This window comes from Pleurodeles waltl, chromosome 6 (assembly GCF_031143425.1).
Source record: "Pleurodeles waltl isolate 20211129_DDA chromosome 6, aPleWal1.hap1.20221129, whole genome shotgun sequence".
NCBI classification, from domain to species: domain Eukaryota; kingdom Metazoa; phylum Chordata; class Amphibia; order Caudata; family Salamandridae; genus Pleurodeles; species Pleurodeles waltl.
In genome coordinates this window covers 1,502,938,701-1,502,964,333 of record NC_090445.1, presented here as the reverse complement: position 1 = coordinate 1,502,964,333, position 25,633 = coordinate 1,502,938,701, and the positions used below count along the sequence as shown (strand labels likewise).

Genomic DNA, 25,633 nt, shown 5'->3' with positions numbered 1-25,633 from the left:
CCCAATGGGAGGGCTCCCAGACCTCATCCCTAGAGAGTGGTAGAGAGACTGATCAGGGGGGTGAGAATGACCGGTTGGGGACGCCAGTTGACAGGGAAGGCCCCAGTGATAGGGAGTCCCTTGCTGGGTCCAGTGTAAGAAGCAGGGCTACCTCTCATTCCTTGACGCCTGATGAGCTAAGAGATAGGCGGGAAGAGAGGGACCTGAAGTTGCAGTTAGCGCGCCTAGCTGTTGAGGAAAGAAGGGCTGAGGTAGAGAAGGCCTTAGTACAGGAGAGAATGGCAGAGGCAGAGAGGGCCTTTGCCAGAGAAAGACTCGCTCTAGAGCGCAGTCTGAAGGTTCTGGACTCACCAGCGCTGCAGGTGGAGTCCAGTGGTGGCAGCAATGTACAGTGCTGTAGCAAAGATGTTCCTCACATACCCATAGATCTGGTACCTAGGTTCCAAGAGGGGGTGAAATACGTCAGTGGTTAAAGGAATATGAGAGGGATCTGGTAGAGCGCAGGATCCCTGAGAAGGATTGGGGAACTGGCCTAGGGAGTTTTATTCCTGAGGAGGGGAGGGATGCCCTACTGACTCTAGAAGAGAGTGACAGGGAGGGGTACTCCGCTGTGAAGAACGCACTGATTGTGAAGTATGGTTTTTCCCCTCAGGAATACAGAAAAAGGTTTAGGGGTGGTAAGAAACTGTCCCACCAGTCTTGGGAGGAGTTTGTGGAGGATTGCTGCATTGCACTAGATGGATGGGTGAAGGGTAGCACAGTAAACAATTTTGAAGGGCTGTTTAATCTGATTCTCAGAGAGCACCTGTTTCGTTGTTGTTTTTCAGAGTTACGCCAACACTTGTCAGTGTGTGAGCTCTCTGACCCCAGGGAGCTCGCAAAGGAGGCAGACTTCTGGTTGCGTACCAGAGGGTCTGGTGTGGCATTAGGGGGTGTTCCTAATGAGAGTGGTCTAGGTGTTTCCCAACAAGGTGTGGTGGGAAAGGAATGGAGTGTCCCAGGTAGGTCCCAGTGGACTGGGATGGGTGAGGGACCCCATGTCCTGTCTCCGAGGAGAGGGAATGGGGCTGGGCTGAGGCCCAAGGTGCCCGAGATCCCGTCCCAGGTCCTGGAAGGTTCCATGAGTGAACGCCAGGAGGTGAGCCTAACCTGTGCCGTAGGGCCAGCTGTTCAGAAGATTCCCATTTTGTCATTAGGACTTAGGCGGGTGGCTGGTGATAGCGTTCCGCCGGTCCTGGTGTCTGGTAGTCTCGCTCTACAGCGAAGGAGGCGGAAATCCAGGCATAGGGTTGAGAGGGGGCTGCGGGCCCCAGTGGAGAACCTGGAGGGTCAGGGGTAAGCTCTGAGAGCAGAGCCCCCCAGGAATGACCTTGGTGAGACCATTTCTGGGCTGGGGGGAATCCAGACTCTGTCAGATGGGCAGAGGTCAGGAGACCTGCGCCAGCCTAACTCTTGTGTGGCCCTTGGGGAAAGTGTTTCCCTGGTGGGGGGTAGGTGTGCCCCCCAGGAAGTCCTGGTGCGCCAGGCAATGATTCAACCGCAGGGTGGTGACTCTGGGTTGGATGATAAGGTTCAGGGGGTAAACTCTGACCTGATGGGGAGTACGTGTGCTCCCAAGGAAGTCCTGGTGCGCCAGGCAGTGGTTCAACCGCAGGGTAGTGACTCTGGGTTGGATTGCCAGATTCAGGGGGTAAGCTCTGATCTGGTAGGGGGTAGGTGTGCTCCCAAGGAAGTCCTGGTTCGCTGGGCACTGGTCCAGTCTAAGGGTGTCGTCCCTGGACTAGATAGACAGGTTCAGGGGGTAAACTCTGATCTGGTTGGGGGGGCGGTTAGTGTGCTCACCCCCGTGTGAAACTTCTGGTGGCTTCTCTCGAGGTGGGGAGACGCAGGACTCTGGAAGTGGGGTTTAGGGAGGGGGAAGCCCGCCCCGGACCCCGGTGCAACCCAAGGGTGTCGTCCCTAGGTTGGGTGGTCAGTCGCCAGGTAGTGATCCTGGGCTGGCGAGAAAGTTGTGCAGGGCTGCTGTACACAGCACCCTGGCATGTGTGGATTCTGGTGATACCCCTCCCAGGAGAGGAGGGCGGCATCCTAGAAGGAGGGGTAGAGGGAGGAGAGCCTCGCCTCTAGCCCCTGTAGAACCTATGGGTGCGGACCCTAGGTTGGTGGATCAGTGGCAGGGTAGAGCCCCTAAACTGATCGGAAATGGAGTGGAGACAGGTTGCTTTGCACCTGGGGCTACCGCCCCCCACTCATTATCGTTTCAGAGACCAGAGGCTCCTAGATGGCCTGGGGCCGGGTTCTGGCCATTGGCAGCTAGAGAATCCCAGTGGGTTGGTCTAGGCTGCCTGGGACGCATTGACAGAGAGATCCCAGTGGAGTCAGGAAGGCGTAGAACTGGAACATGCCCCTGCTGTTGTGGGCCTGGGTCCTTGTTCTATCGCCCCAATCAGGGAAGTACATCAAGGTATTGATTGTTCTCCCCTGGCTTTTGGCTGGTAGGGGGTTGTGTTGGACTTTTGGCCATACGCATGGTCATCCCTAGTCTTTTTGCCTCCTTCCTCCTGGTTTTTCTGACCTCTCGCTGTTGGCTCTAGGACTCTGAGCACTTTATCACTGCTGACCAGTGCTAAAGTGCAGGTGCTCTCCCATCTAAAGTTGGTATGATTGGCTTATACCTAATCGGCATATTTAATTTACCTATAAGTCCCTTGTACAGTGGTATATCTATACCCAGGGCCTGTAAATTAAATACTACTAGTGGGCCTGCAGCGCTGCTTGCGCCACCCACTGAAGTAGACTTTCAAACCTGTCTCAGGCCTGCTAGCGCAGGGCCTGTGTGCGCAGTTTTCTGCCACAGGGACCTGGCATCTAAACTTACTTGCCAGGCCCAGAACTCCCCTTTTACTACATGTAAGTCACCCCTAAAGTACACCCTAGCTAGCCCTATGGGCAGGGTGCCAAGTATGTAGAAAGGCAGGACATGTGCCATATTGCATGGCCTGTCCTGGTAGTGACAAACAGCCTAACTTGGTGTCTCACTGCTGTGAGTGCTGCCTTCTCATAGGATTGCATTAGAAATGCCCTGCCTTATGTGTAAGGGGTATTGTCTGATTTATGAGGGGTAGCGTAGGCGTGTTTGGTATGGTTGTGATGGTGATAATAAATACTGCTTACTGGTGTGGGTGTATTTTTTATTACTATCACAGAAATGCCACTTCTAGAATGTGCGCATTTATCTGTGCTTATAATTCTGGTGTTTTGCAGCTGGACTCCAATCCACGTCTGGGCAGAGTGACAGCTGGGGCTTTGTGCATACTTTTCAGACAGCCTGTACACAGGAAGGGTGGAGGTGTCACCGAGGTGCATCTGCATACTGAATAGTCTTCCTGGGCTGAGAGAAGGGAGAGGCGGGGCACACCTACATTTGTAAAGGCTGTGCCCTGGCCTCACACAATAGGGTCGTTAACCCCCCACTGATGTTTGGAGCCTGTGCTGAAAGGAGAGAGGGGGCACTCCCAGAACCAGTTGTAACTGGCTGGAACCTCCTTTCCCTATCATTGTAAAACACTGTAAAAACGGACTATAAGTACAAGGGAATTTTCCCCACAATCTGGAGACGTTTTGAACTTACCTGGAACTGGACACAGACTACTGGAAGGACTCACCAGGAACCGCCATGGACTGCTGCTGCTGTGCTGACCTGTGACCTGCTTGGTCACTGCAAAGGATTTGCCACTAGCCTGCACCCTCTTTGCGCTGGCCTGTTGCTGGGCCCCCCACCACCTGTGGACCTGCTTCGTAGGACCTGCTCCCCAGGGGCAGGGTGCTGTGGCCCCTGACCCCTGTAGCTATCCTCTGCACGGGGAGGGCTTCACCTCTCTATCAAAAAGTGGCGCTTCTAAGCACTGCCAATTGTTGTGCCTTTGCGCTTGAAAAAGCGCTCTACTACAGGGGGACATCACCGCCGCAACCTGGGCTCTATTCTATTCAAAAGCACTTTTAAAAGCGCATCGTGGTGGCAGAGAATCACCGCCGCAGCCCGGGCAGGGCTTTTTGTTTCCAGCGCGAGGATCGCGCTGACTTTAGTGCCCCCGGGGCACTTCAAGAAGTAAAGGAAGGAGCAGCACGCTCCTACCGTGCCCCTGGGGGATGCGCACTCTTCGGAGCGCCCCCGGGGCACACCGGGACCGTCACCTTCGGCGCTGCCTTCCCAGAGTACGAGGGAAGGCAGCACAGCGGCCGCGCACCGGACCGGGTGCGGCCGCTTCCAGAAGCAGGGGCAGTGCCTCAACGGAGGCCCCTGCTTCTCCCACTACTTTGGCAGCCTCACCGAGGACAAGGGCGGCTGCCTCCCGACAAGCAGGACGTTGGGGAGGAAGGGGATTCCCTTTCCCCCGGTCACTGCGCTAGGGGCGCGAACGCCCCTCCAGCTCTAACCTTTACTGCTTTGGGCTCCCCCCTTGTGGAGAGGGCCGGTTGAGGCCCGAGGGGGGGCCCTAAAGGCCCCGAGTCCCCAGGAGGGACCCAATAAGGATCGGAGAGGGTGCGTGCTGCCCCTCTCCCGTTACAGGATCACGAGGCCCCCGTTTGGCGCATGGAGCGCCGGGGGCCCCCTTGTTTCAGCTCCTCAGGCACTGGAGGTGCCTCTAGCAAAACAGGTACTTTAAAATGGACCAATATAATTTTAAGCTAAAGTTCTTTCTACAGACTTTGCCATTATGGTATATTGCCTACCTGTTCTATGATGCTTTTACATATGTGTGCACATGTTCCTTTTATGGGCATGACTTGCTAATATGTTTTCCTAACTTGCCATAGATTTTCTAATGTTCCTACTATGGGCGTTTTATGATATTCTTATGACAAGTGTTCTAATGTGATAACGTGTTCCCTGACTACTGCTTACGTTGCAGAATACTGAGTAACCTGTGTGTTATGTCTGACTACTGCTAGTTTGCAGAGTAACTGATGTGTAACGTTCTGACAACTGCTAAGGTAGCAGGATAGTACTATTATGTGATGTTGGTCTGATAATTACGTTGTGTACAATACAGTATATTTTCATATAATCTGGTGTTGTGTTTCCTTTGTGGTGGGGATATTGCGTCACATGTGTGTGTGTGTTGTGCAAACGCTTTACACATTGCCTCCGGGTTAAGCCTGACTGCTCGTGCCAAGCTACCAAGGGGGTGAGCAGGGGTTATCTTGGACGTGTAACTCCCTTGCCCTGACTAGAGTGGGTAAGTTCTGCCTGGCTGAGGTGCATACCCCAGCCAACCATAAACCCCATTTCTAACAGGCAACAAAAATGTTCTCTTAGTGAAATAAGCACACAAAGGATGGACATTTAGAAACATGCACCAATAAAAAGGAAGCATTTAAGACAAACACAACAAAAAACCAATGGCAAGAGTGGGCGTGGTTGAAGCCCGTAGGCTGAATACAGCATGTCTTGCAGACAGCACATGCGCGCTGCCTAGGCTCGACCTAAAAAAGAGGGACAAAGAAGCAGGACTGTCCATTAGCAAGCAAGGATTTTTGAAGGACACTGAAACAAATAAATTAAATGGCTTGAAGCCCACAAGAAGTATACTAAAGTATGCAAGAGTTTGTATGCTTACGCGACCTAAAATGAAGTGATAACATTACAAAATGTGCTGAATTTAGCTGCATAATTTGCCTTCTCTTGCTGATAAATGTACTCAACCCTGCCACATAATTTTACCCTCATCTGCAGCCTAAATTCCTGTGGTCCTGATTAGGCTTCAGGGGGCACCCTCACAGCCTTGGGCGCTGGAGCCACTGCACCTGATACACCTCTGACAGATATGCCCCTTGATCGCATCCTCATTTTTGCCTTCAAAAGGTGACAGGTATGCTTCTAATGTATGTGTTTCACTATCTCCATAATCTCATGTAACATATATGGCCCGCAAGTGAATTTAGCCAATCTTTTGCTTCCCAGATCTGTAGCTGACACCGCAACAGTTGTGAGAAGCAACAAAGTCTGAGATAATTGTCATCCATTGAAGTCTACAGTCAGTGTGTTATTTACCATCATAAAATTGAACCAGCTGTGGCAGGAGAGGTGTACAAGGGGTCTCATGGGGGAGGGCACAGAGAAGTGTGTCATACTTACAGACTATACAAAAATAAAGAGGGAGAAGGAGGTTGTGAGGCTGGGTCTGTCCTCCTCGTAGCCTATATAACAATACAAAAGAGGCCCTGCTAAAAGAACTACCTCAGGATGGAAAGAAAAAGGGATTTTCCTATTAGAGAAACCCTCACCCACCAGGGTTACCCCATGGTGGCATGCTTCATTGTTGGGTTTCTTGCCGTTCTGCTAAGGAACGGGGCATGCTACAACCTACGGGATACGTGGGAGCACTGCTGTAGTCTTGTCAATGTGAATCACAGGAGGGATAGGAGTGGTGGGGTCTTGGGTGAGTTAAAAATACCTGTCTACTAGTAATTCCAATGATTTAAAACATCTCTTGGAGACGGTATGATTAAAAAGGGGCTGCGAAAGTGGGGGATGTAATGTACCTAACTTCCTAGTCTACATGTTTTGGAGCTTTACCCCTAGCCTCTTCAGGACAAAGGTGGACTCCCTGGTGCCACTCCTTGTTTCACTACCTCGAGTGAAAACATAAATAATACATACTTACAGACTGCCACAGATCCAAGTGTGGTGCACTCCAAGTGAAAAACAGAGCACTGAATAAGAGGGAGGGGTCAGTCTATTTATATGGAGGGGCCCTCTTCTGATTGGCTGCCGAGAGGGAGACTGTCTAGTTGGGGCCCAGACACATCTGCTGAGCAGTCATGTTGCGTTTATTTACTCTCTCAAAAAGGCTTTTTTGCCCCAACCTTGCACTGTACCCTCACCCTCTTTGCAGAGGGGAGAGAGCAGACCTGCTTGGCCCCTCCACCCCCTTGCTTCTCTCTTCTGCCCCCAAGGATCCCCCAAATATTCTGCAGTGGTTCTGCTTGCCACCTCACAGAGAACAAAACTGGGCAAACGTTGGCTGCATTCTTGCATTTTAATGCAATTTCAGAAGGGCACGTGGAAAAAACTCCACATGGGGTGTGTGAGATCCAGCTGACATGATGGGTGTAGCACCTTTAATTTTTATGTAAAACGCTGTTAAGTGAGAAAAAGTAACACAGGCTCACCAGCAATATTCATAGACGGATTTCAAACAGATTTTTTTATTTTATTATTTAAAGCTTTGCTGTTTGAGACACCCCACCCTATGATATGTGAGGTTCACAAGTGTGTATTTTGTTCTAAGCTCGGTTTTAGCTGACGGGAGCAGTAGTAGTACAAGCTCTGTTCCTTAATTTTGGAATATGACAGCAGCTGCACACTTCCATTGTAATGATGGTAACTTTCTGTTTATATTTGTATAAAAAACAAATATCAAACACAAAACATAAGTAAGTTTAGTCTCATAACTTGCATTGGCGACTGGCGATGTTCTTATTTTACACTGTTGCACAGTGGGTGCGGACCTAAAATTTAACAATGGGGTATCAATGGCACCGTGGCCCTCTGCACCCAAATGTGGCAGGTTTGCATGCTTGCACTGGGATCTCTGGCATCTTTCCTACACCACCGATAACACAGGTAAAAAGTGATGGAATTGCTCTAGGAGTTTGCATAATAATTAATTTATGGGTGTCTTATCTGGGGATGTGCTCACTTTTCTGGGTCACCTAGGACTTGTTCCAAACAGCACAGATCTTGCAGGAGTTTCTAGTACGAGAAAACATTGGGGTTGGATTTTTACCCGCCAAAGTGGGTTAGGATGGTCAAGTTGATTTCTGAATTTGTTTAAAAAAGCTTCACAGCCTGATCTTGTTTTACGCTGTGATCTGCAAGGGAGAGTCTCAGCCTGTAATGCAACCAATGGGTGTTATAATTATCGGGTGTTATAAACATGCATGCTCTACACACACACAATATTACTGTTAAAACAGATTTGTTGCGCTTTCCACAGCTGACTTCCTTGTGTGATAGTTAGGACCAGTGGTCAAAGTGCATTTAAAACCAGATGAGAGAAGCAGGAGCTGGGCTCCCTGCAGCAGAACCTGCAAACTTTAAATAAACAAACAAGACAGCATGGAGGAGGGAAGAAAGTCTTGGAATGCACAGCAAATGTGACCAGATAAGATTTAAAGCTCTATTTACAGCAGATCTTCGAAAAGACAAGCACTCCTCTCTAGTGATCCGGCTGAAAGTTCAAAGTAGTCCATGAATACATCTTAAAATAGTGAGCAGTGTATTTAGATAGTAGTTGGTCCGATCTCCAGCATACACAAATCACAAGGACAGGAGGGGAGATGAACATCACAAACCATCTTCAATGGGTCACTAAGTGGCAGTGTAAGCGGTGTCTAGGCTCAACCACAAAAGGAACTGATGTGGGTAAGGTAGAATGTTTCTTTCTGGTTGGTGTTGGGATTGTGGAATATAAAAAAAAAAAAAGATGAACATTTGGGAATCATAGAGAGCAGATAGGCTTTAAACATCATTTTCATTAGCTTAAAGACTTTAGTCTACTTTTTTTAGGTTGATTGGCAGCCTTGAGGAAATACGCAGGGGCATATTTATACTCTGTTTGCGCCGGATTTGCGTCGTTTTTTTCTACGCAAATCCGACGCAAAGCTAACTCCATATTTATACTTTGGCGTTAGACCCGTCTAGCGCCAAAGATCTTGGAGTTTGCGTCATTTTTTAGCGTGGACACCTACCTTGCGTTATTTATATGCAAGGTAGGCGTTCCCTTCTAAAAAATTACTCTAAGGCATGTGCGCCTTATTTAAACTCCCGTGCAAAAATGACGCACAGGAGTGGGCGGACCTTAAAAAATGACGTCCAGCCGCTTTTGCGTCATTTTTTAACGCCTGCTCAGGGCAGGCGTTAAGGGACCTGTGGGCTCGGAAGGAGCCCAGAGGTGCCCTCCCATGCCCCCAGGGACACCCCCTGCCACCCTTGCCCACCCCAGGAGGATGCCCAAGGATGGAGGGACCCACCCCAGGGAACTTAAGGTAAGTTCAGGAAAGTATTTTTTTCCGTTATTTTTTTGTGGCATGGGGGTCTGATTTGTGCCCCCCTACATGCCACTATGGCCAATGACCATGCCCAGGGGACATAAGTCCCCTGGGCATGGCCATTGGGCAAGGGGGCATGACTCCTGTCTTTGCTAAGACAGGAGTCATGTCAATGGCGTTTGGGCGTCAAAAAAAATGGCGCAAATCGGGTTGAGGCAAGAATTTTGCCTCAGACCTGACTTGCCCCATTTTTTGACGCCCAAGCTCCATTTTCCCCTACGCCGGCGTTGCCTGGTGTGAGTCATTTTTTTTGACGCACACCAGTCAGCTGCGCCGGCTAACGTCATTCCATAAATAAGGCACCGAAATGGCGCTTTGGAATGGCGTTAGCCGGCGTTAAAAATTTTGACGCACAACTGCGTTGGCGCAGTTGTGCGTCAAAAAGTATAAATATGGCCCTCAGTACTTATGTAGATATTGCAAATATTTTTTTTATCAGAAGTATTTGGCCAAAAGTAATTAAACCATTTCATCATCCCTGCCCTGCATAAACTGCTAGGATGTGTGAAAGTGAAAAACTAAAGTACAATGTATTAAAATGATGCTTCTCAAACAGAATGGTTTTTGACAAAAGTTAAATATCATGTGAATCTTGATTATTCGGTTTGTTTATTTTGTACTATGTCCTCTCTTTATTTTTTGCATCATTTTCACTAAACAGAAAATGTCGTGCAGGGATGGTGAAACTGATATGGGCTGTTGTTGACAGACAGTTTTAACTTGAACAGTCCCCTGTCGATTTCTCGTGATTTTTAGCATGAAAGGAATGGGTTCAAGCTATATTTGTATGGGCAAAATGCATTTTGTCTAAAAGGTGTGATTTTTGTGAAAATGATTTGTATTACACGAGGACAAAATTTCCTCCACCCCTAGTTTCGTTTGTGACTCACAATGTCAGCGTGGCATTTCCATGCACATCACATATAAAACAGCAAGACAAAGAGATGTTGCCCTTTCCTTGCTATTCACTAAGAAATGTATCAATCGTCTGCAAAAGCTGTTACTGTCAGTTGTTAACCATTTGCATAGTGAAAGCTGTCTACCGGGGGCATCTTCTACGGTGAGAATGACTTTAATGGATATCCTGTGACAGGAGCAGGGCAAGCAGTAGTCTCCTGGACCATCGCCTGCACTTCTATTGTACCTTTCATAAAATGCTACATTTTTAGGTCTGGCATGATGAAGTAAATGTTGCAGTACCAATTATTATCAATTCTTTACACGTACAGAGTGGATCTTGCGTACCCCCTGAGCAGTATTTCTGTCTCACCTCATGTTATTTGCTATTATTGGCTGTCTGATATAGCACTCAGTCTTATCTGTAGCGCTTGCATTGCAGTACATCTGAGACTATTTTACATCTTAAAAGTACAATGAATCTTCAAAAATCAGTCTCAATTGATGCATGCATAAACTGCAGACGATCTTTAAAGTCATGCATAGAAATGCAGGCATGCGCAAATGAAGTTTGCATGCTTTAGCACAAGAAGGCCAGAACTATGGGCTTTCCCAGCTTTTGTTCGTATGGCAACCGCTATCCCTTTACGGGAAAGGGGTTGACATATAGCACTCTGGAAAGCTAGGATGATGACCTGCTTTCCCTTGCAGGCCTCCATCTCTACATTTGCGATTCACAGTAACGACCCTGCTGAATGCAAATCCCCCTCTTGCGCGATGTTGAACTGATACATGCAACAGCTTGAACAGGTCACATGAAAGAGCCTTTGCAAATCCCGTCTTGTGCACCTTAGTAAAAATACCTAGTTTACCCAAGTAGTCTATTGCATACAAAGTAATGGATTAGTGGGTGAATTAGTACGAAGCCTTCTTCTCTGTACACATAAGTGAACTCAACAGTACCCGGGTGTACTCTGCCCTCCTATCTGTAACCTGGTTCTGAACTCTATGCAATTAATGTAGTATCTCAAAATCCCTAATACCGCTGGCAAGCTTTGATAGATGAATTTCACTTGTTCATTGGGATCTCCAACCCTTGCAAACTTTAGTCCTCTGTAAACTATCTGTTTAATGTTCTGCAGTCTGTGGTAGTTTGGATGTTTTCTCGCTCTGCCTCTCCTTTTGCATAGCTGCCTCAGCGTTTCGGTTAATAGGTTAACCTAATTAGCATTCAACTTTCACACAACACTGTCTGGCTCGAGACTGGAAACCTGCATTTCTTCGGCGTTGTCAATCTGTTCTTGTGGTCTCAATGATGCAAGTATGGATATTTCTCTTGCATAGCCATGCCAGAATGCTAATTGTGTGCTCCTTGTTGAGCTATATGTTCTTAGTATAATTACTTTTGCTCCTAGGTGATTTCCATTCAGTACTTGGGGAATTACATTTCCCATGTCCTCTATTTCCAAAGTTATCCTTTTGTTTTGCAACGAGTGGACCTTCATTCCAATGTAAAGCTCCTTGTACTGCTCTCGGTGGATACTGTGTGAGCCTTCTGCTTTGTGATCGAAAATACAAAGAGGACACAATATACATTGTGGAAGGTGAAAAAACCTCTTGTATGTAACCTTGGCTAATCTTATTCCCAAGAAGGAAACTTAAGCATCCCGTGTGACTCCAAAATACTGAGATCTGAAAAAGGTTTCGGCTAACCCTTTGCAGTATATATTTTGCACACATAGCGTCAAAGTTCTGATGCAGGTCTTAGAAAATTTTGAGCATGGTTTTCAAAAATGAACTACAACTGTAAGGGCCATATTGGGAGTGACTGCACTTGACTCCTTCAAACCTCAATGAATATTGATTGGGGGCGGGCAGAATATTTTGTTCCACCCGCAGAATTTGTGGAATTTTGGTCACAATCAGCGCATGGCAGAATTTTTCTCCCACAAGGCTCCAAAAAATGCGAGCTGGCGAGCGAGCACGAGATTTGCATTCCTTAGCATGATTTTCCAATGCTGGCGCTTGCAAGCCGTTGCGGTCAGAGGGCTGCCTCCCGAGTAGATTTGCTGCCCTTCAAATAGATTTTCTACTCTAGTGGAAGCAAAATCAAATTGAATGAGAATGCGCTCCGCCCAATTCATGGTAGTTTGGGCTGATTTTCCAACCAGACCTCTCTCAGGCCCTTCCAATCTAAGACTTCTTTTTATTTCAAAATGTCCAAGTTTAACACAATGTGCATTGGAGGTCAGGTGTTTTCAGTGGTTATTGTCTGATCTGCCTCTAATTTATCCGAACCCAAAAAACCATCTCAAATTCCATAAATTGCTAAAAACCTATTTATTTTCTCTTTGGGCTCCCTCTGGAGGTCTCCGTTCTCCAGAGCACTTTTTACTATATGTAATAGCTCACTTCATACATTTGTAGATCAGTTAGTCATCCAGTCAATCAATGCCCGAAATTCCCTCAAAAACTAGGAATACCAAGCATGGAACAGTAGTTCAGTGTGAGGGTTTTTCTGTGTGAAAGTCAAGACTTTCTCAAGAATTTCATACGAGTGGTATTTGCATTGAGTCACTTGCGAGTAAAAGCTAAGCAGTGTAGGCACTGGAATACAAATTGCTCTCCAGTTAGCAGTGTCATACAGTATCAGAGTGCTCTTGATAGAAAGCTAAGCATGGAAAACATACTAAATGCTTGCAAGTTGCCAAAGCGACCGGATTTCAACGCACTCACAAGAGAAATGTAAGCAACGATTGCAATTGGATAAAAAATGCTGTCAAAATACTGGCAATCAATTAGGTGAGGGTAGAGGATTAGTGATAGGAGGAAAATCATAGCGGTAAGGGCACGTCAATAGTTGGGAACTCCACCATACAACTTTCAAGATATAAAGTTTCTCAGAGCCTTTGCTGCTGTCTCCACACTACTAGTCAGGTAGCAGCATGGCATTGTGGACGTGTACTATCTACAACCTCTGGCATGTCCAGGATACCCTCTGGAGCACTTCAGCCAGTGTGCACCTCCCATCCACTTATCCACGTGACTTTATCACCCACTATATGAGTTCTAGCAAAGCATGGATAGATTTTTGTAAAAAAATATTTCACTTATGACACTTACGTTTTTAGGAGTTTACACATAATTTACATAGTTTGCCTCCTCGGGCATTATGCATTTTCAGTTGAGAGGATCGTGCGACATAACCTACAGAAATCTACCATCTGTATCTCGTATGACAATCCTTGCATATGATTAACACGTAACCAGTGAAATGCATATTGTGTAATAAGGTTAATTTTGGCGAACAGCATTTCGCTATTTAAAAAATCATAATTTTGCCGATCATATTCCCGACATAAGCACCGAAGCGAACATTTGTCATGTAAGTACACATTGGTGTCTAGCTCTGGACCATAGACAGCCTACCATGCTCTCCCCCCTGCGGCTCACCAGCGCGCGCGCCATTGTGTGTCTGACACAATGAAGCATTCTACACGCTGAGCCCAGGGGTCACCTTGTCGAGTGGCAGGCCACACAATCGCATTACTTCCGTCTGATGTAATCCTCACTGGAGGATATTTGGGGGCAGGTCTGCGAATGAAGGCAACGGCGCCATAAACTATGGAGAATAAGTGAATGAGGTTCTTCGACCACATTCAGAGGGCGTCCAGGAGGTAATGGATCTGCACTGACTTTTTCAATAGGATGCTTCTTGAAGAGAAGGGCATTAGCTTATTTAGTGGAGGTTGGGAAAGGGGGGTGGGGGGAGGAAAGCAACCCGGAGGAAAATGCTATTATTCAGAGTGCGTGAATGTGTTGCAGAGAGGGTTGGCGGCAACATTATACGACGAATGTGCTTTTTCAGACTTATATGTTTAAATAACTGTCTGCCTTTGACTTGATAGGAATCGCATAGCTGCCTGGATCTAAAGAGAAATAGACAACACGAAGCAGAGTATAAGATGTGCGTGTATGTTTATGTGTCTGTGTACTTGCCTTCAGACCTTTAACAGTTGAACCCCAGATTCAATCCTCGTCAGATTGTTGCTGCTGAACAATGCCTGGTTAAAGATTTTGCGTTAAGTTGCTGAGGATTGTCCCTATCACCACCAGTGTGGGCTCCGCTCATTGCCTATTACCCCCTGTCCCATCTGAAGCTTACTGCACGTTTTACAGCAGCACCAGGGAGAGACAGTGGAATCAGACATGTTGGGGGAGTTTACCCCAGTATTTAGTGCAACACTCTGTGAGGTTGGGAGATGTATGTTCTCTGTTCCCCCCCTCAGAGGAAAATATATTGTGCCCCTGGTGGACTTCCTGTGTCCCGCAAACTTAATACTCACTATGGTTCAACAATTGTCCACTCGGTGCAATGACCTGTCACCCTTGCGAATATGATCAGTGCAGGCGAGATGAGGGGTTGCTCTACAGCTCTTGTTCTGTACCCGGCTTCCAAAGTAAGAGAAGCTTGTGCCGCTGTGGGTCGTCTAATCTGAGAGTGAAGTTCGACTGCTACTGGCAGAGGTGGACGTTTTCTAAGAGGGTTAGTGTATTCTACTTCTTCACCCTGGTTTGTAAACTCCCCCTAGGCAGTCTGCACCCTTCCTGCAACCTGTGTTGATCCCGATTTGATGCTGCACCATCCCACCTGAAGCTTGTGCTGCACCCTATTAACCAGGGGCCCGATTCACAAAGGTAAACTTAGACACACTCGGGGTGGAGATCTGCCACGAGTGCGGACCTAAAGATACTATCTGTAGATGCCCTTTGTGAATTCACAAAGTAGTAAACATAGACGTTTGCTCTAAGTTTAGACCAAACATCTAACTTTACCTTTGTGAATCAGGCCCTATGTGAGGCTATCAAAGGGATTCTGTGCTGCCCTTGTGAACCTGGTACTGTCCACTTCACCATGCATGACTCCTTCCTTTAGGCCCTGTGCAGCTCACCCAGACCCTAATGTCCCCCTCTTGAGCCTTCGTTTTCTTCCTTCATGGACCTTACACTTTTCTCACCAGACTCTGCTCGGTTCTCCCTGGCCCCTCTGCTCATGCACATCCCTTTAGGCCCTGCACTGCTCCTCCTATACTCCGCACTTATAGCAGTGGCCCAGCCATTGTATTGCCCTCTGTCCTTCATGTGTAATATCCCATATCTCTTTGAAAGCTGCATGGCTCCCCATTCTTCCCCGAACATGCACTGTCACACCATTGGACTCTGCATTACCCTTTCCTGAGACCCTGCACCTACCCTGAGAACCTACTCTGCTCCACCAGACATCTTTCTGCTCCATCCTGATCTCGAGCTCCCTGTGCTGCTTCAACAGCCCTTAACCCCCAATTTTATCACGTGCTGCTTCCCCTAGAACCTTCCTAACTCAACCATTTGACCCTGCAGAGCGTACTTGACCCTGCATTGACTCTGCACTGATCCTTCACCCTTGCCGAGTACTGTTTTCTTTGAACCACCTGCGTGCTTCTGATTGACACAGCAAACAATAGAATCTGAAGTTGGTGGTCACATAGTGGGCAATGTGTGCCTGTGAATTACGTCATCATAGGTCATACTGATTCTTTGTGGTAGATGAACAAAATAAAAACACGTTATTTTATAACTACTAGATGATGGAATAATAGTTTCAAGCTGCGTGCGTTGTTACTAATAGGCAACTAGCTTTGACTAAATTTTGAATAGTCAAAAAGGTATTCATCAAGCTTCCATATCACAGTACCATCCTGCGTAGGAGATAGAAAGCCGCGACTAAATACTACTCAGGCTGATATGATCTTGCAATGCCAGGGTGGCTTCCGAACGAACATTTATTTTGACTGGTTAAGTTGTAAAGACTGTGTTGCCCTTAAATTGTAGGTTAACAATCCAAATTAGACTGAGTTGTTCCTGTTTCCAGGGAAGGTAACATTAAGAGCAATTTTAAACAAGCTGTAATAAAAATATGTAACTCGTGCTTAATTTGAGGCGGAAAGGGAAAGCCCTTGGCCAAGATTAAGGGTTTGTTACTCTGTTCACCTGTCACCTTTGATCACTGGGTACCTGTAAACTACCTTTTAATCTCCCTTTATGAGCCCACCAGAGATGCCTAACCAGTCCTTGGTTTTTGCAGATGGTTGCAGGATGTGGGCACTGGCACTCATTTTGGGGGACTGGGACTCGTTTTTGTGTTCTCGGATTTGTATTTCGTCAATTGACTTTGACCTAGAAAAAGAGAGGGAAAGACAGAAAAGGGAAAAAGAGGGAAAGAAAACAGTGACTACCCTGTAAAGTGGGGATACAAAGTGCCTTCAGTTATGTGTTAAAGCGAGAGAAAATATATTTTGTTTTCCACTTTTATATAGCGCGAACTCTGCCCAAGAGCACTGGAGCGCTTTCCATGAGCATCTGATTACACTGCACAAGGTCAGATTCATTTTTTTCTTTTTAATGGCTTTGGTAAGTGATCCGCTGAGATTCACAGCATGTTGAGCCAAAATTTGGACTGGAACCCCCAGTTCCAAAGTATTTAGCTCTAGTTGTTACTAAGGCGCATCTCCTGGCGGCATTCAGCAGTGTAGGTGACGGGTTCCTAGTAAAAATTTTGGGTCTCTGCACTTATTTTGTTTATTTTCTTTCATGTGATTTCAGCTGCCTTCCATGCCTCTCTGGTTAAGTTGTAGAAGAGTCGCAGTTTCTCAAACAGGCTCAGAAGGGCTTACTTTCTAGATAAACGTCTGTCTAACTAAAAATTACCATTAGAATTTGTCCTCCAAATCTTCTTATGTGGATATTTGAAAAGCTAAGCATGTCTTCTGCCCTCTCGGGTGAGGTATTACCATGAGCACTATACTTTCAGAAGTTTTTGCTGATGAGCTTTGGGTGCAGTCCTGTTTTAGATGCAGTCATCAAAGAGACAGCCTCTCCCTCCAAAGTTCGTATGTCAAGTCATTAGGAAACCGCAGTCGTAAAAATGTTACATTCTAACCTGCCTCATAATCACACTTTTATATGTCTTGACATATGTTTTGAATCTCATTTTAAGGTATCTTCATTTATTTCAAGCCCTCTTGGACCCGCATTCTTCACCACTTTCGAAATTTTAAGAAATTCAGGTTCCCTAACTACCTAATTACAGAATTATATTATTCAAACCTGAAACAAAACAAGCATTGGCACAGCTAATAGGTCTCGCCGTTACGGCCTACTGAGCTTGCCAATACATTTTCGTGCTCCTGTACACCAATGGCAAGATGCTATAAAGCATCGCCAAAAGTTAACAAAACAAAACAAAAATAAAAAACAGTTGGTGCACAGACGTGGCTTCACCATTTTATTTAAGTCACAAATGCAAGATGGATCAGTATATTTAATAAACAAAGAGAAGGATGTGGCACAAAATTACTTTTTATGAAGGGAAAGTCCGACAGCAATTTGCTGTCTGGGTCTCATCCACTCGAAAAAATTAAAATTAAAATAGGACGGTGGGCTGGAGCAAATTTGGGAGCAGGTGAGGGGAAGCAATGAGTAGTGAGTGGGAGAGGGGAAAAGCCTATCCCAAATAAAACATTAAATTAAAAAGAGGACAGTGGGCAGTGGGCAGGGGCAACTGAGGTTTGTTGGAGCATTGTATGCCTCACTTCACTAGGAAAAAAAAACAGAATGAGGCCTTGGCTGCTGCTGCAACTGAAGTCTCATGCATTATTACAGACAGAATTACTAGCCAGAAAATCTTGTTTAGTTGTTCCAAAACCGGTATCCTTCAGTATGGCCCTGCCAGAATTGCCAGGAATCTCGTAGAGAGCCCTATGGATTTCCTTCCTTAACTTGAGCACGAGTTGGGCAGAAGGTGCTTGCTATCATTATAGGGCAACCCGCCTAATCCGTGCTCTTGAGTGTTAGGGGATTGAATAATGTTGCTTTGCACAGGCTATTCTGCTTGAAAAAAGTTATATTCCTTACTTCTTATTGAGAGAATACGTCCTCTGACGTGTGCTCTTTGAAGGTAGTCTTTGCTTCCTGTTCTCATTCTAATGTGGCGCTCATACATTGACACGCGAATCGCTAGGATGCATATCAGGGTAGCTTATCAGAGTGAATGATTTTGATGTTTTACAGTTAAAGTCTTGCAGACCAGGAGGGTCGAGATTAATACCAACCACATAATTTTAACTCAAATCTAGCAGGTCAAGCAGCTCTGTCAGAGAGGGGCCATTACGACTTGCCAAGAGCAAGCTTTAAATGCTTAACGCTGGACTGTTTTTGGTGACCCTTGGGTGTCGTGCTACTACCAGTGTGAGGTAACTTGGTAAGATTCCTCAGTTTGTCCTGGCAACAGACAGGAATTCATTCTGAGGGGAGTAGTAGCTGAGTAGCGAGTGAATGAGCGATACAAGTTTAGGATCCCTCATCGTATAGAGATGTGTTGCATTTCTGTCCTTGGTGAGTTGCAGTCAGAATGGACCTTGAAAGACTGGGCTATAGGGACAAGAGGCGAAGTCTCGGATAGGTTGTTGAAAGAGAAAGGGAGCACTGAGTCCCAGTCAGGCACATGCATAGACTATGTCATAAAAGACTGACTCTAACCAGTAAAGGCATTTCAACGAGACGAACTTCACTAGCCTAACAAAACGATCCGAATGCTGGCAGATTTATGAGTCTATTCACAAACTGCATTTTCGGGTATGTAAGTGATACTACAGGAGAACTGCAAAAATGCTGTTCATAAATATACTGCCGGTGATCCCAGCACAAAAAAGATAGGAGGAACAGAGGTTTGTGAACAGTATGTTTAAAGTGCCTGGGTAATATTACTAAAGTACTATGTTTCGTACTTCAAAATGCAGTTTGTGAATAGGACACATGGACACCCACTGGTACGGCAACAACTGCCATAAAAAACAATGGAGGCAGGGAAAAATAACAACCCATAGGAAATAATGCTAAATTAATTCAATTATTGTCACATTAAACACAGTACAAAGATCGGCCACTGACCATAACGAAGAGTGTATTTACTATTCTAGCTTCACAGCATTTTGATACTGGGGTAGGTGATAAAATGGGCTGAGGCAAATATAACTACGCTTTTATTTTTTTGAAACGCTTGCTTGATAGTAGCTAAACACATTACAGGGACCAGTCTTCATAGATCACCGGACTTCACAAAGATACTGTTTGTCTGGTTCTGTCAAGATTATTACTATGAGGTCCGATACAATCCTCATAGCATGTGTTATGCATATGCGCACACACATGCACACACAAATGTGTGTGAGTGTTAAAAATATTGAAATATTAAACTTTTACAAAAAAAATTAAATTAATTAAACAGATAAGGGGCTTATTCACAAACTCTTGTAGCATGTTCAGTATTACTACAATAGTACTACTAACTTGCTTCAAAATACTATTCACAAAACTATGTGCAGAGGTTCCACCTCCGCCTCTACTATCTCTTTCTGTGCAATAGCTCTGCCTCCTTTACAGAGTCTCTGCAAATATCAGTATCCTATTTTAGTAGAAAATATTTGAGTGACAGAGGCAAATGGCTGGAAAGTGGGGCATAATTACAATTAAATTGGCGAAGTAAAGAGAGAATTAAGACTGCACTCAGGGGGGCTTAGGAAAGGCTTTAGGGAGGGCTACACAGCCACCTATAAAAGAATAAGCCCATTCCTATTCAGAAACTGCACTTCTGAAGTTACTATAGCTAAAAAGGACCCAGAACAGTTGTACGAGAGCTCCAGATCAAAGCCGGAGTAAGTCCATCACCACAAATTGGCATTGTTCCCTTTGGGGCTCTATTTTAAGTCTCTGCCGCTGTTATTTACTATGGGAGGGTGCTGCAGTATCAGCAGTTGCCCATGAGTGGTGCTTGTTTTACCACTGCTCTCTTTTGTCTGTAGTATTATTACACAATAAATGAGGCTTCATCCTCTGTTTCAGGGGATGGTGACACATAAGTCTACTCTTTAGAGTAATTTTCCATTTGGAAACAGAAAGTAGGCCAAAGTTGTAAAGTTACTCAAAAGTGTAAGAGTACATTTAAATGTGTAGATTGATTCACATGTAAGATTACCTTTGTGAATAGGCTCCCTAATTAAGTTACTATAACCTAATTAAAAATAAATATGCTAACCAGGGCTGCATTTTTTATAAAGTATTGTTTAGAAAATATTACTTATAAATAAATATATGTACATTAATTATTTAATACACATTTAATTTGATGAGTTGATATGTTGTAACACTCATTTTATCAGTTCTCAGTCAAAATAATCCACGTTTACATTATACATTGAAATATTTTTATGACTTTGTTTTTAAACAAATTATTAAAAAATAATAAACTTTAACAATTGTGTGTACATTCTCATAGGGAGTTCTCAATCCCATAGATCTCCAATTACCCGGTCAAAATCTCTAGTAGAATCTTTGCAGCCATCAGTCCTATTTTAGGAGGCACCACACCCTGATTTGAGTGAGTGGAGACATGTAATTCTACACCTAGATGTAAATCTACACTGAGAAATTGGTTAATAGTTAAAAAAAAGTGTGGAGGGACTCAGAGATGTAGTAGTAAATATACAGCAGAGTAAATATATATCTTTGTTTATAGGCCACCTAGTTTCTCCATAAGCCATTTCCTTCTCTCTTGTGAATGATTCAACATTGACAGTGTTGACACCTGAAGATCACTCTGTTGATAGGCTTGGGACAGATCTCTCTGACTTTTGAACTAACCTCCCCCTGTACCTCGACTCCTCAATAGAGGAACCCTGAGCTCGATGCATGTTTTTTTTACAACCCCCGCAAGCTGTCAGTTTGTAAAAAAAAAAACAGTGCAAACTACGTACATTGAACGTTTAGATTTGTGTACTATTATTGGTTTATTAAAATTGTTGGTTGGTAAAATTAAAGTCTTATTAGGAGATAATTTGCGATGGGGGCAAATTTCGACTGCGTAGCGGCTTCCACAGGGTTTAATCCGGCACTGATCCTCTGTCTTTCTTTGCTCTTTCATACTCTGTTGTGGCTCTCGCTGAGATTTTAAACCCTTACACGAGTTCTGGGAACCAGTGTCCACCTTCTGTCAGACCTAACATCTTCCACCTTTCTCATAGATATGTTGTGTGTTTCCTTTGTGAATGGAGAGAAGCATCAGACTCAAGTGTATCAGGACTATTGGAAGTTCATGTTTGATGCCGTTTATAATTCTGCCGTTCCGAGCATCTGGCTATATTATAATAACGGCCCCTTGAATTATTTGGCAGTGGAGGAACATATTTTATGACAGAGCTGACTAAACTTGGAAGCAGTATTACAGTGTTGCATCGGTAGTTTGGCATATTTTAACCACTATTTATAGTGTGTGGGCAAGGCTTCATATTCTTGTCACCAGTTTAACATCTGACCTCAAGAATGAGCAAATGACAGGTGATCAGTTACCTTTGGCAGACTGCTTGCCACTGAGCAGAAGCAAGAGTTGCACTGTTATTAACATTTTTTTAAACGATTTAGCTAGAATTTTTTTGGCGAAGTAAGCAAATTATACAGCTGACGGTGGGATATGTAGAAAATACTGCAACTACGTAGTTCTGTGGACGCAATGATCACAGAATCACATAGTTCCACCGGCAGTGATTAAAATATGTCATTTATGTGCTCCTCCTCTCCTTTAAGGTGCTGTGACGTCTCCTTAATCTATATGAGATATGAAAAAAATGAATTTATAGTTTTTGTCATTGCATGCCAAGGCCCTACCTCACTTTTGTTCTTCGGTTTTGGTGCTTAGTATCCTTCGTAAATGCTACGTTGATATCTTTTATCAGAAACATGAAGGATGGAGCGCTTTCAGGCCCTTACCAGGCACGGGAGGTGTAATGAAAATGAATTATTTTCCATTTTTTTTGCTTTCCTTTAACCAAGAACAATTTATCGCTCAGAAATAATGAGGGTAACTGAAGGAAGGCGATGCTTTCAGATCTGTGTCCCAGCATTGAAAATCAAGTTCAAGCCCTGCACCTGCGGGGCAGGAAAAGACCCAAAAAGCATCATGCAAATCCGAAACGTAATGACAATGGGAGAAGCTTCAAGGTGCCGGCGCCACAGCCCTGTGGCGGTGTGCTACAGTGCATGAAAGCCAAACCCCATTTGCATGATGTATTCATCCCAAGGTGCACCTCTGCATGGATTGTCTTTTACCTGCCTCATTTCTTATAATATTCTTGTTATTTTAGGAGATCGACCTGAAGCAGAAACGTTAAAAAAAAAACACGTAGACTGAAAAGTTAAAGCTGGCAGGCAGGAAGTGCAATTGTGAAGCAATGACTGAATGTTAAGCATGCGCTTTCAGTTGGGTCCCCTGTGTGAATCTTTCGTTTACTTCGACCATTACATTTTTCAGCAGTGTAGAGTTTTCTAAGTCATTACCCATTTCCTGTCCTCTTGTTTGTTATTTGGAATGGTGTCACTGACTACCACGAAAGAGGTACTGAGCCCATAAATACATAAATGTGAAATCATTTTGACATGTAAAATCATGCTCACTCTTTGTCTGGTCTACAAAGATGTAAGTGTGCCAAATTGTACCTTCGCATCGACTTCTGATTCCCGTGATAATCCAGAACATGGCTGCAGATGTACAATGACAAAATGGTCTATATTTTCTAAGGAGCCAAATTGGCTGGATGCCTTTTGAATAGAAATGACTTAGAGTAAATGGGGAACAGCTCAACATTTTGTTGTTGCCAGTATGCAGGAGGGTGTTTGAGGCGGTGTTGAGCACTGCATATAGGTCTAGAAGGATAAATGCTGCTGTGTTTCATTTTTCCATGAAGAGGAAAATGCCATGGTGGCAGCAGTAACTGCTGTGTCTGTTCTGAGGTTGGGTCTGGATCCTCATTGGGAGGGGTCTAGAAGGTAGTTTGCGCTAGGGTAGTTAGTCAGATGGGTGTTAATTAGTTTCTCCAAGACGTTGTCTGAGTTTTGGAGGAGGGTGATGGACCTGTTGGTGACCAAGGTCTGCTGATGGGAGGACCGGTAGGATGGTGGCATGATTCCAGGAGTCAAAAATGCATGGGTCGGAGGAAAGTTTCATTCCACCTTCGGAATTGATGGAATTTGGTGACTAATACAGAGTTCTGCCCAAACTCTGCCAATCGTTGTGGAATGCGAGCTGGTAAGCCCGAGTGAGATTTGGCATGATTTACTAAAACAGGAGGTTGCAGGAGGTCACAAGCGGTTCGCTCAGAGGACTGCCTTCCAAGAAGATTTGCTGCCGCTCAAGTACATTTTTTAATGCAAAGAGAACACAAGAGAAAAAGAGAAAAGAAAGGAAAGAAGAAAAGAGAGCAAATGAGAGCTAAAGCACAAAGAAGGCAAAAAAGAGGCATGGTTAGAGATAGGATTGGCAGAAAGTGGGGCAAAAGGAGGCACAAAAGCTTTAGAAACAGAAGGGCTCAGGCACGAAGAGAGACAGGAGGGGCAAAGGGACACAGAAAGAGGATAATAGGCAAAAGTAGCACTTTACAGGAACAGGTAGAGAAGAGAGACAGTGGGGAAACAGAAAACATTGCAGGCTTGCAAAGGTCAAGAAGTAACAGCCAGAGAACTGAGACAGGGGCGGTAGAACCCCTACACTATCCACATACACGATGACTAATATACACCAATCAACTCCTGGTGACTGTTCGCACCATAATATCTGTACCACGTGGAGCCAGACACTTCACTGTGTACGGCTAATCCATTAGAATTATTCCCCCTTACATGCAGTCATGCTGAGTTCTGCTTTCATTTAGCAGTGATTTCACAATTCACCTTTCTGTAATCCGCGCCCTGCAAGCCACCTGCCTTGTTATTATTACCCTCTTCTCCTCCTGACTTTGCTTGTGCTGAAGACCGTTCAGTTTGTAGTTTGTGTCACAACACACATAAATAATGGAATAAATACAAGTAGATTTCCTGCACCCTCTTGTAGAGATGTAGGGTAGTTACCTACAGGGGAGGGCGGTAGAGGAAGGAGACACTATTCTAAAGTAGCGGGGGTGCAGCAAATCCCGCTGTTTCAGTTTCCTTTATCCCATCGCACTGATACAGAATTACCTTCAGTTTGTGTGCGGTAAAAGTGCTGTGTTTGAAGGTGATTGCTAACCCACATCTGATTGCTTCTCAACAGGCTTCACGAATTATATGCGCAGCCCATCGGGGGATATCTTCAATCCAGACCATTACCATGTGAACCAGGACATGAGCCTCCCACTCAGTCACTATTTCATTGCCTCATCCCACAACACGTACCTCACGGGCGATCAACTGATGTCTCAGTCGCGGGTCGACATGTATGCTTGGGTGCTTCAAGCTGGCTGCCGCTGTGTGGAAGGTAAGTGCTGCAGATTTCCTCGTCTGACTTCAGTTTCCTGGAATGTCTGTGGGGCGTGCCAGCTGATGTTCACAAGAATAGAAGCAGTGCTTAATTTGTGCTTGTTGTTTCCGGTGCTGAGCACCAGCACTTATTTTTGCAGGCGGGGCTTATTCTTCTGCCTCAAGCATTGGCTGCGAGCTCTTGGAGCAAAAGACACATATGGGAAAGACGGAGGAAGAGAAAAGCGAAAAAACGTAACAAAGTTAGAAAGCAGAAAGCTGCGAGAGTGAGCCGAGGGGCAGGGTGTGGCTGTAAATAGATTAAAGAGGCCCGAGATGTCTTCAGGGTTACTCTGCCTCAGTATTCCGTGTTCGCACATTTAATTGCAGCAACCGCATGTTTCAGAGGAACACTTTGAGCACCAGCACCTTTTTATTTACAAATTAAGCACTGAATAGAAGTCTATTTTATTTCTAGTGATTCTGACATAAGGTTCTAGGTATGGGACTAAAAACCTTTTCCTGTTTAACACATATCTTCTTTTATTTTTTGTGTGTTTTTGAACATGAGTGAAAGATGCCTCAGTAGGAGCTTTGAAAGCTAAAATGAATTTGTAGCGCACTACTTCATGGGTGTGCTTGGTGGATGCCCATGTCATTGTCATGTGGCCTACACGAGGTGTGTTTCATGCGGTGCCTACGTTCAGCAGGTGGTTGCTGCAACCATTTTTGGGCACCTGCACATATTTTTCCTCAACCGACTTCGACCCTGAACAAGAGAGTGAAAAACATAATAGTAGAAGAGAAGGAAAAACAGTGACAAGGGGAGAAAGCTGGACAAATAATAATGCGCAGAAGTAAGACAGAGGGGCAGGGAGTGTCTGGTGAAGGATTAAAGACGTATGAGGTAGAATCAAGGTTAGACAGCCTTGATATTCTGCACCAAGACCTTCACTTATTGTTTTGCAATTTAAGCACTGATTTGTTGCCATGTGTGAAGACCAGAGTTGTCTTTTTTTAATTATGTTTTTAAATGACGCCTTTGCCTGTATTGAAGCGAAAGAAGTGAGGAATAAGATGAGTGAGATTATGAACCACTACTGTTTTAATAGAGCGGAATGTATGAGCAGAGTGTAGTGTGTATGGTGCATTGTTTTGGTGTTGTTCATGAACGGCAAAGGCTGTTCATATGGCATTGCTGCTATCATGTAGCTGCATTCATGAGTGAGGGATAGCTATCCTATTTGGCTGTTTCTAATAC

The 25,633-nt window shown here is 45.0% G+C and overlaps 1 protein-coding gene across 1 annotated transcript in view; it reads left to right on the top strand.

The window, feature by feature from the left end:
* Positions 1-25,633, top strand: part of PLCH2 (phospholipase C eta 2) — a 1,343,524-nt gene that overhangs the window by 1,049,440 nt on the left and 268,451 nt on the right. Inside the window, exon 8 of the mRNA XM_069240985.1 lies at positions 24,188-24,391. Within this exon, the coding sequence (XP_069097086.1) occupies positions 24,188-24,391 (204 nt within the window). The remainder of the gene's footprint in view (positions 1-24,187; positions 24,392-25,633) is intronic.